The 14,128-nt window shown below is 43.2% G+C and overlaps 1 protein-coding gene across 1 annotated transcript in view; it reads left to right on the forward strand.

The window, feature by feature from the left end:
* The window catches only part of LOC140242634 (uronyl 2-sulfotransferase-like), a 43,416-nt gene extending 29,533 nt beyond the window's left edge, over positions 1-13,883 (forward strand). The window contains exons 8-9 of the mRNA XM_072322389.1: positions 12,718-12,875; positions 13,690-13,883. Of these exons, the coding sequence (XP_072178490.1) occupies positions 12,718-12,875; positions 13,690-13,883 (352 nt within the window). The remainder of the gene's footprint in view (positions 1-12,717; positions 12,876-13,689) is intronic.
* Positions 13,884-14,128: the final 245 nt, after the last annotated feature.

Raw genomic sequence — 14,128 nt, forward strand, 5'->3', positions numbered from 1 at the left:
ACCTTTTATTATGATCGCCTTATTTTTCTTTGTTTTTGGCTGTCTCAGTTATTCCGAAACTGATTTTCATCAAATAAACTTTGAATTTGTCTTAGAATGGCATGCTCTGTACTATTTCATAAGTGGTTTCTTGATATCCCACAAAAAGTTAAAAGTTAAAAGTGTGACTGGAACGGAAAAGGGTTGAAGTGTAATGCCGTGCTATGGTCAAGTTGACATTAACTCTTTGTGTCCCATATTTGTGCACCCAACTTGGTCGATGGTTTGCCAAGTGTGCATAAAGGAATCAATTAATTACAATATGTCACAATAAATTGAAAGCATCATAGTGATAGAGCTCTTTGTTGTAAAATTTATGCCACAGGAAAGCTTTCCTCTACAACTTTCCTGTAGTGTGTTTCTAGCATAAACGCTTCTATAAAGAGTTACATGGCTTTGAAAAACAATAAAACAGAATGTTTTGAAAAAAGCGCTAATGTATTGCCATGGTGGAATAATAATCAGGGGAAGGGGGTTTACATGGTAGCAAACCAAGAGTTCACAAACAGAACTGGAAAAGCACTCTGAGAGCGCAGACATCTGCCAAGCAGCTAATTTCCCCCAATGATCTTGTCCTTCCATAGAGATAAGTGATTTCCACCCATACATATGCATGCTCAAAAATCACCCGATTTCCCAATATAGAAGCCTTTGTTACGTCATAAACCCTCAGCTGCACGGTGTGCGTCGCTCTAGCAGAAACTAGAGCATGTACTTCAGTGCTGTACGAAAACCTGAAAAATGCACATCTTGAACTCCCTGTAAGTTCATTGATCCTACTGCCAAATTATCGAAAATCCTACATAAAATCCACAAAAATTTCCTAATCACTACCAAAATTTAATCATCTGTTCCTTGTGGTATTCTCAACCTTTGCTGCACGTTTCATCCAAATCCGTGCTCAACTTTTGGAGTTATTTTGCACAAGGATAAACAAACAAACCAACGGTAATGAAAACATAACCTCCTCCCTTTGCGGAGGTAATAATTGAACGTGGAGTAGGGTAGTCATGAACTTTTAGAGCTTTAAGTGTTCACTAGGCACTGATTTTAGTCACAACCACCTTTACAAATTAGACCAGGTGACAGAGTCCTCACTTCGCAATTTTCTGGCTGAGTTATAGGTCACATTCTTTTGCAAGCCTCACAAAATTGTGAATGGTTGACAGATAATGTCTCCCAACATTGTGGACAAAACCTTACTGTAATGCATCCCAGAGTATTTGAAGAAAGAAAAGAAAAACTAGTCCCATATATCACTTGAGGATATGCTCCCCTTTTGTACAGAGAACAATGGTTGGAATTTTGGGGGGGTTCAAATAAATTCACCAGTGGGCACTGATTTTACATAGTCACAACCACCTTTACAAATTAGACCAGGTGACAGAGTCCTCACTTCGCAATTCTCTGGCTGAGTTATAGGTCACATTCTTTTGCAAGCCTCACAAAATTGTGAATGGTTGACAGATAATGTCTTCCAACATTGTGGACAAAACCTTACTGTAATGCATCCCAGAGTATTTGAAGAAAGAAAAGAAAAACTAGTCCCATTATATCACTTGAGGATATGCTCCCCTTTTGTACAGAGAACAATGGTTGGAATTTTTTTTTGGGTTCAAATAAATTCACCAGAAATCTCTAGTATTTTTCCCCTCCATCATAAAGAAGTTTTCAGTTTCGTTATTCTGAGGAAAGGTCTGAATTACCTACCTCTACTGTATACCAGCTATTGAAAGGAATCCAATTTTCAGGGTTGCAAGAGGGACACAGGAAGTTTAGAAGACCCCATGGTGAAAAGTCACCCTGCTTGAGGTTACTGCATAGATGCATGTTACCTGTTAAACCTGGAGGAATGAAAGTTGCTCATTAACCACTTTTAGCTTATTTGATCCATGGGCTCAAGTGAGGTATGGCAGTCGCCCTTTTTGAGTGTGTCATGTGGGGTATGTCTTGCATTGTGCGCCATAAAGTTGATCATCAGTTTATGATCAAACTGTCTCACAGGAATCATTCCTAGACGTAGGGGAGACAGAGTGGCTGAAATAGTTCAGGTGGACCCGGTGGGGGGCCCAGGGGCTGGGCCCAGGGGCTGGGCCCAAAAGACCCAAAAGATTAGTGCATATCAGGGAGCCCCTTCACAAGATCAACTTGTTCATACTTCCTCTTCAATAAAACAATATGATGTTGCTCATGTCATTGGCAATGACACTAGCACTCAGCACTTGAGGGAATGCAAGTTGGGCTGGGGCCCAAATGGGATTCATACAGTAGTGTCTGAATTGAACATGTGTCCCACATTTTGGCCCAGAAGCTGGGCCTAAATCAAAGCCCAAGAAATCCAAACTCTGAGTGTTGATAATATCATCACCCCCCCCCCCTCGTTTCATCTATTAAAAGTTAGGAAAATTAGTGGAGATTTGCGTGCAGATTAGGGAGAAACGTGTGGAGTTACGAACCAACAGCATCAGGGGTGGTATTCTGAACACCGTTTTATCTCTGTTGTAACTTGTGTTGTAACTTCTGTTGTAAGTCCGTGACTTACAACACCGCTAAAACAGTTGTAAATCGGTATTCTGAGAACTGTTTTAGCGGTGTTGTAAGTTGTGAAAGCCACGCCCACCCAAATAATCATATCCAATAGGAAATATTGTTAGAAGTAGCATCTAAGACATTTTAACCAATAAGATTGCTCCCTTGGGCAAATGCGCCTTGCTTAACTTTGCGCGTTTTAACAAGCGCTCATTCTCTGGCGCGCGCACAAATAGGACAATGGCATGCACAGGTAAAGAGAGCCAGAGATAAATAAAGTTAGAACAGAAGCTTGATCATTGCCTTCTTACAGGTTTTGACGTAGAGTTGGTGCTGTAGGGGGAATCAAAAGGCTATCTGAAATGGAGTCTTTTTATTTTTACTTTATCAAACTAGGGCATTGCAATGCCATATATGTTATCATTGTTATCATTATCATTATTTATATTACTATTTTATATGGAATTGTCTATTAGAGGGTGTGGATGAGAAATTATCATAAGTATTGTGTTTGTTAATCATTCATTGTTTGTTAACGGCAATCACGGTATTCAGAAGATTAATTGACTTCTTGATATTTGGGAAAAATAGTATCGAATGTCTGATTTGTCTGAAATGCTCGAAAAACGAGCATTTTAGAAATATTTTTGAAACACCCAAAGGTCTGAAGATGAATGCTTATTGGTGAAGATATATAGTGAAATCATGTAAAAAAAGTTTAATAATTTGAAAGATGAATAATATAGACATGCAGTACCATAAATAGAGTTAAATGACTATTACTTTTATACGTGTATAACAATTAAGTATAATTCAGAGGAAACTTTCTAAAAAAAGATCGTTAGCATGGTAGGGGGGTATAAGAAATTCTGTATTTATGAGTGTGTGTTTTACTGCTTAACACAAACTGCCGGCGGTGCTGGTAACCTTTCTGTTCATGTGTTTGTGTTTTTACCCATGTGCATAATTGCTACGCGTATACTTCCAAGGTTATTGTTAAATTTTGTATTGTGGAATGAGTTTACATTTGGAAAACTGCTTTGATATTGCCATTCTGTATACATTGTTTTTATATTTGTATTTCTTTTTATTTTGAACTCGCATACCACAATATTTACTTGATAAATTATCTAACAGAAGTTAAAACGAAAGTTACAACAGAGTTAAAACACCTTCCACCCTGTTTTATCTCAGAAGCATAAATTTGCGCGTGGTGTGAGTTACAACAGAAGATAAAACAGTTTTCAGAATACCGTGTAATCTAATGGGTGCACAGGTTTGCGCCCAAAGTTACGCGCGTGCGCATACCCTAAGACAATGGTATGCGCAGGCAAAGAGTGCGCAAGATAAAACACAAGTCACAACAGAAGTTACAACAGAAGTTACAACAGAGATAAAACGGTGTTCAGAATACCAATTTGTTACGACAGACTTACAACAGAGATAAAACAGTCTCAGAATACCACCCCAGGTTTTTTAATCATCCCCTCAGAGCTTCCTGTGTAAATGAGGTAGTAATGAAGATGAAAGAGCTTAATAGTGTCGAGTCAGTGCTGCTAGGGTAATCATAGCTGCACAGCTCCTTAATCAGCTTGACAAAAAGCGTTCTTGTTGAGCAATCATCATGTTAGCTGGCTTCTCTGCTTTGCTAGATTTAAGTACAAATGTAATGAAATTGTGAATGAACAGGAATTCAAGGTCGTTGATGTTCATTCCTATCATTCTACAGTGGCCTTTTGTTGTACAGTAGTATTGTTTAAAGGAGAATTCCAGGCCAATTACTACTTAGTTTTAAAGGAAGGAGTAAAATGTTACAAGCACAAGCGTAAATGAGAAGCAGACACAAATCGAGTTTCCGAGTAAACAGTCACCTTGAAGGCATTTAATGGAACCCAGCTTCAGACCAGATACCCAGCAGTGTGTAGCAGACAGTAACGCTACAGTCACCGAGAGGTGGCGCTATATAACAAGCTTGACTTGTAACATTGATAATCATTAACAACACTGGCGTGATTGCCTTTCTTTTTTACTCTTTCATTTTTCACCTGAATGATAAAGAAAATATAAAAGCTCTACTTGAGCTTAACAAACCATTACCTTTAAAATGAATAAGGGTGTAAACTATTATAACATACAAGTAGTTGCACTGTTCATGACCTATGATACTTTCAAGAGTAAACTGCCATGAACTATAATAGGCTAGCTGGCTTATAAAAACACTAAGCTAACACCTGAAAATAACAATTACACTAACACCTGACTTAGACACCAAGAGTGTAATCATAAAAACTTATTGGGTACCGTACGTTTAACAATAACACCAGATACGCATTCTACCATCAATTCTTCTCGTCAACGTTAAAGAAAACAAAAACAATCATGAATTGTTACAAGTATATAACCATCACATCATACCAATACCTCTCTCAGACGTGCTGACACTGAGTCATACAGTCCTGATTGACATGAAACATACCGTTCAGCAAAAACAACAAATTTGACAATCATGTACGACCTGATGGGGCAAGCTAGGATGGCATGAAATAAGTAGCTCCTATAAAGGCATAGACTTACACAGTATAAACAAAAATATGAAATGATGTACAAAATGTTCATGTGGGGACACAGGAAATACACATATCTATATGAAAATAGAATTACATATGCACGTAGCAGAAAACATTGATATGTACGAGTAAAGGTGCAATTAGGGACAGGCACCAAACAGACACCAGAGAAGTAAATATATAAAGGTAACTGGGAAATATTAAGAAGATAAGGGTATGTGATAATAAACCTGGTATTACATACACTCAGAAACAAGAAGGCGTATGCACCCACTAAGGATATAAGCATCATATGTTATACACAGCACAAAGGGGCAAATCACTGAGACATAAGCGGGGTGACTGAAAAAAAATACAGAACATATCCACAACTAAATTATACGCAGAACATACCAAGACAGCTAGGTGAGAGACAATAAAGATAAACAAGGATGTCATACAAAGACGGATTGGTAGAAATGAAGAATAAACATGATACAAGTACAGCTTAAAAGAAAAACAAAAAACGCCCGTTTGGGGCACCTCAGAAAAAAGGTTATGTTAAGGGACATAATGTAATAAACCAGATGGGGGAAATGGAATAACATATGTGGCACCAGGATAACATGGCTATAAGAGAGGTACATTGTAAGGATACACAGTGAGTGAGGGGGGGGGGGGGGGGCATTAATCTGAGGTAGCCAACAGTTCGCACAGAAAATAAAATACATGTACATTGTATATCATTGATTAATACATCAAATAATCATCAAACCTAGGTGGGAGGCGTCGGGAGCGCTGAGGGCGCCCAGTGGGGGTCACATGGGTGGGGGGACAACCTGGACCGTTAATAGTCGGAACAGTGGGGGCAGGTTCCTGGGGCAGAGGGGGAAGGGGGGCTTCAGGAGGGGGCTCCTGCAGGGGGACACACGGGACATCTGGCCCAGGAGGCAATGAGAGTTCCTGTGGAATGTCTCTGCAGGTGTCCGGGGGGAGCAAATCTCGCTCGTCATCTGGGGAAAGCAAGTCTGTCTCATCTTCGTCGGACATCTGGTGCTGGGGAGGAGCCACAAGGGGAACAGGGACCCTCATGCATTGCGATGTCTTTACACGATATGACGATTTTCTGAGCTGAGAGCCAATGAATTTGCGAATGTTACACCACTTGCCATCTATTGATGTTACAAGGTATCGAGGGCGTGCGGAGGACTTGCTGCGATCTGACCGGAGATAAACAAGGTCCCCAACTGCGAGAGGGTCATCATTGGGGAGGATGCGGGAGGGAGCCTTGGAACGCTCGCTGTGGGGATGGTTCGAAAGGCGCTGTTCATGTTGTGAAGAGATGAGGTCTGCATCCGACAGTGGAATTTGGCTGTGCGTGAATTGGTCGCGCTGAGTCCACATTTCACGTGCAGAAAGGCCACGCGAGCGAAGACGGCTATTGAGTCGGGCAGTGGCGAGGGACAGGGACAAGGATGTCAGTGGTCCTCCGGAGGGCTCATGCCGCAGGATTTCATCTTCGAGTTCACGAATGGCCTTCTCAGCAACCGGGTTCTTATTGGGATTTTTGGCATGACCTACTTCAATGGAAAGGTGAAACTGGGCGAGCAGGGCATCATCTTGTAAGGAGGCGAAACCAGGGGCGGGGTCGGTGCGGATGACAGCAGGGGGCCCATCGAGCGGGCGAAGTTCCACACAGAGACGGATCAAGGTATCGCGAAGAGTATCTCTGCGCTCATCTGGAAGGAAACAAGTGGCGGTGTAGGAAGTGACACATTCGCGGAGAAGTAAAATCAGTTGTTTCGAGCGCTTGATGACATCAGCGGCGAACGATGTACCCACGGCTGCGGGGGGATCGCCAGTGGTCTGAGGGACAACCGTGTGTGGAGCATTCCGCAGGGATGCACACTGATGGCAAGTGTCGGTGACACGTGTGATGGCAGAGTCCATGTCCAAGGCAAAAAAATGCCGGTTGACAACGGTCTTGAGTTGGTGGTGGGTGGGATGATCAAGTTGGAGATGGAGTGAAGTAAGCAGGCCATCAAGAACGCTACGGGGGATGATGATGCACTCGCGAGGTGACAGGAGAGCCTGTTCACGGCGGACAACCAACAGCCCATCTCTAGCTATGGTAGCAACACGGAGATAGCGTTTGACGTCTTTGATATTGGTCAGTTTCTTAGAAGGTCGGGTGCCCTGGAGAAGGTGAGCATGAGTGCGTCGCAAGTCTGGGCACTCAGATTGTATGCTGACCCACGCTGGACGGGAAGTGAAGGGTAACTTCTGCTTCCCTGTGAGCACGTCTGTAGGGGACACTCTGTGAACAACAGAATCCTCTGTCTGGCGAATGAAGAGGCATACCTGACAAGAGGAATCAGTGCACTCTGGGGCATTCCTGCTAGCAAAATCTGACGGAACATTGGCGGATCCAGCCAGATGGAGCACGGCACATTGGAACCGGCTAACTGTGGACAGGAAGGTTGACACACGTGGGCTGGCAGAGAACTCACCACGACAGAGTTTTTCAAAAGCCTGTACACAGGGCTTGCTATCTGTGAGAATGCATGGCCGGTGCTTGGACTGCACAATGTACGGGCTGAAATACTTGCAGGGTGCTGCAATAGAAAGGGCCTCTATCTCACATGGGAGCCAAGTAACCTGCCGATCACGAAGTTTGGAGCTAAAGAAACCAGCTACCTGTGGCTTTCCTTGTCGTGTTATGTACAATGTGGCACCAATACCATGATTTTTGACAGCACCATCAGTAACAATCCAAAGCTGGTCGGATGGTCGGGGAAGGGTAATGGCACGGGGGGAGGCTAAGGCTTCCTGAGCGGTCTTGAAAAATGAACGCAGGTCATCGGACCAATCAATGCGATCACTCGACTGACCACCAGCAATTGCGGCGTCCAGTGGTGTGAGGAAGATAGCGCAATGTGGGAGAACACGGGCGAGCATCTTATATGCCCCAATGAAGGAACGCATTCCTTTCACAGTAGTAGGAGGGGGGCATGAGGCAAGCGCCGCAATGCGATGAGGGCTCGCTTGTAGGGTCCCTTGGGACCAGATCCAGCCCAGGACCGTGGTAGACTTTGGGCAAATCACAGTCTTACGGGCTGAAAGATGAAGGCCTGACTTTCGGAGGGCATGCAGGACACGTGACCAATTCTGGAGGAGCTCCTCGGGGGTATCACCACCAATGAACAAGTCGTCTGCAAGTTTCACAACAATACCTTCCACAAGTAGATCCCCAAGCACGCGACACATCAGCTCTTCAAGAGCAGTTTCTGAGCCTGGCATGCCCATGGCACAGCGTGTATACACACGGACTCCACGATAGGGGGTTGCAACACCACAATACTTCATCGAGGCCTTGGACAGGGGAATTTGATAAAAAGCATTGGTGAGATCTGTGGCAATGAGATGTTTCCATTGACCAATTTTTCTGAGGGTGGAATCCACATCAGGCATAAGGGAGGGCTGAGGCTTGGCATAACGGCCTACATCGGCAAAAGCTGTAACAAGGCGGAAGCCGCCGTTGGCCTTCTTCACAAGGAAGGATGGATTCAGGTACTCAACAGAGATGCCCACATCTTCTGGGCGAGCAAAGACACCCTGTTGTTCTAGTTCATCGAATTTCTCTTGGAGATCAACCAAAGAGTTACGGGAGTAAAGTGGCAAGCGACCCTTGCGTTGGGGAGGCTGAACCGGGCCCATGTTGACAACGGCCTCAAACGGGCCAACAGCACCATTATACCCAGTGAAGGCAGGGTCAAAAACATCATCGAACTCCGCATGGAGAGACTGAAAGTCATGTTTCGTACCAATGGGGATAATGCAATCAGGATCGAGCAATATTGGGTCAGAAAAACGATGCTCAGTATCACGTGAGACACCACTGGGCACGGGCCTATCGGGTACACGGGGGAGGTCATCAGACTGAGGCTCTGAAGGAACGTAGACCGGACGGACCTGGCAGAAATGTTCGTGTTTACGGATCAGGCGGGGTTGAGGCGTAAGATTAGGGATACGCACTTTGCCTGCTACACTGGAGACCATGCACGGTTCAGGCCAAGATGGATCAGTTGGGGGAACACCTTTCTGAGGGACAATCCTGGGCTCAAGGGCAAGTGTGTCATGAGACAGTAGCTCATCAGGAACTGACAGCTCGACGAATTCACCAGGCAAAAGCACAGTAGACTGAGATGGGGCACGAAGGACATGAGCACGGCGAACTGCATGTGTCGCATTGTCCGAAGGCCTGCGAGAACCATATGAAATGATCATGTCATCACCCACACACACCTGGCGTTTAGCAGGACGAACCGACACATCATTGTGCTCCATGAATGGGGTACCTGCGAGTACTTCTACATCAAGATTATCAATGACCAAACCCTCAAACGCGAATGACTTGCCGTCACGAGTGAAGGACAGAGTGGTCTCCCCAACAACATCAAGGGGGGAAGACCCATCGGCTTGATGAGCAGACTGCGAGCTGGGTTTTATGACACCCTGGAGGGACTGGACAGTAGAAGCTCTGATCATGTTACCAGTAGCACCACTGTCGACAGTGATGCGAACGACCTGGTGCCCGCAAAACGCATCAAAATATGGAGACTGACGGACCTGGACTCTGAGGGCCGATGAAGAGTCGCTGGTAGCCGTATCATCCTTCAGAGGGACAGGCTCAGACAGGTGGACCTGTTCAACTTGGCACAAATCATCAATCTCATCATCAGACTCTAAAATATGTGCAACCTGGCGGGCCTTAGCAATGAATCGCCTGTCTGCTTCGGGTAAGTACGTACACTCACTTAAATAATGAGTGTCTGGCCGGCGCGCTTCACGACAGAGAGGACAGTATTTACTGTTGCGCTGGGGGGTGCGAGTCTGCAGATTGCGGCGACTGCGGGGCATTGGAGCACGCTGGGGGCGTAGGCCTACAGGGCGCGGGGAAGGGGAGGTCAGGGTGCGCATAGCACGAGAACTCTCTGTGGTGTGGATTTCATCCAAAAGACTATCTAATGCCTGAGAGATTTCGGGTTTCAGTGAAGCTAGGGTACGAGAGCGCAATTCTGTCCCGTAGCGCTGCTTGACCAGGCGAGGAAGATCTGAATGAATGAGTTGGAGCCAAGTGAGGACGATAAGGTTTTCCAACGTGGGAGTAAGCTCCTCATCTTCGCTAACACGCTTACCATGGTGAGTTATGCCACCTGCGGATGTGAGCAGGTTGTCTTCGATAAAGGCCACCACCCTTTGGTAGAGGTCCTCAGGACGCTCATCCGGCTCTAGTTTGATGTCACTGAAATCAAGAAAGTGAGCGCCGGTACTTTGAAACCCATAATGAAGCCTGATCTTCCCCCAAATATCGTTGAGGGAGGTGGAAGTCTTGACTATGGAATTGCGTGAGATAATGGGACAATAATTAGCAATCTGTCCGAGCATAAGCTCAAGCATACTGGCTTTCTGGTGTGCTGATTTTCGAGACCCAGTCGGGACGCTTTCTGGGTCATCAACAAAGCCACGGAGTGGGCAAGATTTAGATTTTTGAGCCCATGAGCAATCATCATCTAGGAACGGCGCAAAATTTGAGTCTAGGGTGAGAGTGTACACTAAGTTTTGTCGCCAATTTTCGAATGAATTGACTGTTTCACGTTTGGTGAGACACCATTGCTTGGGTGCTCTTGGAGCTGAGGCCATCACTAAAGCCTATAGGTGGGACCGTAATGTAAGAGAAAAACAAGGAACTTACACCAACTCTGGATCGTTGGCCGATTTGGAGCTCAGCAAGCTTAACGTCTGCTTGTGCAGGTGAAAACAAATCCTCAGGAGTAGGTAACGTTTCCAGAGCTGCCACCACGTAAATGAGAAGCAGACACAAATCGAGTTTCCGAGTAAACAGTCACCTTGAAGGCATTTAATGGAACCCAGCTTCAGACCAGATACCCAGCAGTGTGTAGCAGACAGTAACGCTACAGTCACCGAGAGGTGGCGCTATATAACAAGCTTGACTTGTAACATTGATAATCATTAACAACACTGGCGAAGAGTGAAAATTTATGATTTGATCAAAATTGTTCAAATTAGTGAAGTTATGAAATTTTCAAGATATGCTAATTTTTGCAAAACAGTTCTCGAACAGTTGTTATGAATATGCAATGAGTGAGCTGATGATTTCATCAACTTATAATTTTCCAATGATTGCATTAAAAAGTTTTAAAACTTCCATTTTCTGCAATAAAAGTGTTTCCTCTTCCAGCAAACCATATCGTTCCCTCTTCCAGCAAACCATTTCTATTATTCTAAAATCCAGCCTATCTGCCCTTATGCACTTTCAAGCACTTGCATGCACATTCACCACCATCACACATCAGAGTTTATTTTCCCCTGCTATCTTCGCAGGAGAATTTGTACTGTTACGAATCTGGTACGTCCCTACCTTTTCCTCGGGCCGGCCATCTTTTCAAGCTATGCTTAAAGCTATGCTTACAATGGCGGCCCTCTGCATAATCGCTTCTTAACTACAGTTGTTGTTGTAATCCCCGCTGCATAGACATGCATACAGTATATTATATCATTGATTTCCTTTTTTATCTTTGTTTATGCAAGTCAAACGACCCTGTTTCTAATTTACTTTGTATATTCCTACATGTTCATGATTATGTACCTTATGTATATTGATTTGCTGATTAATTTTATGATTTGCAGAAAATAAAGTATGCTATCAAACAAACAATTAAACAAACAAGTGTGAAATATGTCATTAACTTCAAACCAATGATCCTTCAGATATATTTGGAATTTAGACTGTGGCATAATTGCATTTTAAGTTTTAAAAATGTAGAAATGGCAAGACTTACATGTACAAACTGTATGGCAAGTTGTGAGGCAATGATATCATCAAATCACTCTTTGCATATTTGTATTCATATTAATGACAATTCAAGAACTGTTTGTTTGTTTTTTTTTGTAAAAACAAGCCAAACCTCACAATTTCATAACTTCCCTAATTTTGATGCGATATTGATCACATTTTCACTGATAATGTGCTTGTAAAACATTTACTTTTTCATTGCAGACCAAGTTTTGGCTGGCCCACTTTTTCCCTTTAATGTTGGGCATGGTTCATCTAATGTTCATCAATTGGAATTGTAGTAGCATAATTCATGTTATTACCGGTACCCCTCTCTTGCTTCCTTTCTCTCTCTCTCTCTCTCTCTCTCTCTCTCATCTACATATCTATTTATCCATTTACTCCATATCATATATATATATATATATATATATATATATATATATATATATATATGTATTCATATAAAGCATGTTCTATTTGTTTTCCCTTCCTTTCATTATAAGCTATGACATTGTCAGTTTCAAGACATGAAATTTCACCCAGACTATTACTATCTTACATCACAGTTCCTCTTTACTTCAATTATAATGTGAATCTTACATACCATACCAATATGCACCATGATCATCCAATAATTTCAGACCAGCTGCAAGACATTTACATATCTCCCTGTACCAGTGGAGGACAAATTTACCAAGTGCAGGTACATATATTTTCTGTCTTTTTTTCTTTTTTTGTCCACAGGATATCGTCAGAGTGGGCGTACCTCCGTGCGAAGAGGAACGTAGTAGAAAATTATGTTGTCGTTGGAGTTTTAGAGGAACTGGAAAACAGCTTGCAGGTGATGGAGAAGGTCCTGCCAAACTTTTTTTCTGGAGCCCTTCAAACGCATCTCACATCGAGTAAGTTTCACACGAGTTTCTTCGTGGAAACTTCTTCTTTTCCATCATCTTGCTCTTTTCCTGTGGTTTTCATGCCCTCCTTTCTGAAGGGTGCCAGATGCATCATTCCGTTGTGAGGTTGTTCATCCGTCCCACCAAGATCTCAGTACCGGTATTGCAATTGAAGGGGGTGGGGAATATTATGGTGGATTTTCGTGATACCTGGCCCAGTAATGCCATGTGAGGCTGAGATAAGATGCACTCCCTCAAGGTCAAAGGTCACTCAACTTTGCCTGATATAAAAAATAAAAATTTCAGCTGTTATGTCCATGGGTCACATATGTTGGTAAGACTGGTAAAAAAAAAAAAAAAAAAAAAAAAAAAAAACTCATTTGAATGAGATGATAATGATGAGAGAGGTTAAGGTCAAATGTTACTCTGCATTTAAAGGAGGGAAAAAAAAAAAGCATACCCAATAACTTGCTATATGTACATGACCCTTCAGTTACATTTCACGTTAGTCATATTTCAGCATTGAGTCGAGTGTGAGTAGTATTGCACCTCAAGAGGAATAGGTTGCTACTTGCCATGACTGTATCTTGTTCCGTTTTTCTTGACCATTGCACAGATTTATATTTCTGCTCTATTCCCTTTTCAAGTAGGTACAATTAGAGTGTGTGCCATTTCCTTTCCCATCAATATAATGTAGAAGAAAAAGAAATCAGTAAGTTTGTGGTTAGTTGTTTTATATATAAGTGATGATTTACTGTGTGTCTTGCTTCTTTGCTGCTCTCCACCAACCTAATCTCCCCCTTTTATTTCCATTTTCCTCGAGAACAAAAAGAGATGGTCAACAAATCCATGAAGGGGGTCACCAAGTTCAAGCAGCAGCCCTCGGAGAAGACTGCCCTCTTTGTCAAGACGACGCTGATGAAATACGAGTACAAGTTCTACAATTGGATTCGTGATCGGCTGCACCAACAAATGCAAGACTTGGGTTTGCATCCCTATCACTCGGACTTCAGATGATCGAAAATGCAACTTCAAAACGGAGCATCAACTGGGGATTGCAGCCTCTGTGATTTGTGGTTGCTTATAGTATGTACCATTTGCCTTTATAATGTGTTGTGATTTTGCATCGGTGTCCAGTGGAAGATGAATGAAGTACTTGTAAGAAAGTGCCTGAATGATTTTTTAAGGTTTTTTTTTTTTTAGCCAAGCGAGGAGGCAGCTGGCTCTAAAATTTGACAATCTGTACTCTTTTGATAATTCCA

The sequence above is a fragment of the Diadema setosum genome, chromosome 19 (assembly GCF_964275005.1).
Source record: "Diadema setosum chromosome 19, eeDiaSeto1, whole genome shotgun sequence".
Taxonomy (NCBI): Eukaryota; Metazoa; Echinodermata; class Echinoidea; order Diadematoida; family Diadematidae; genus Diadema; species Diadema setosum.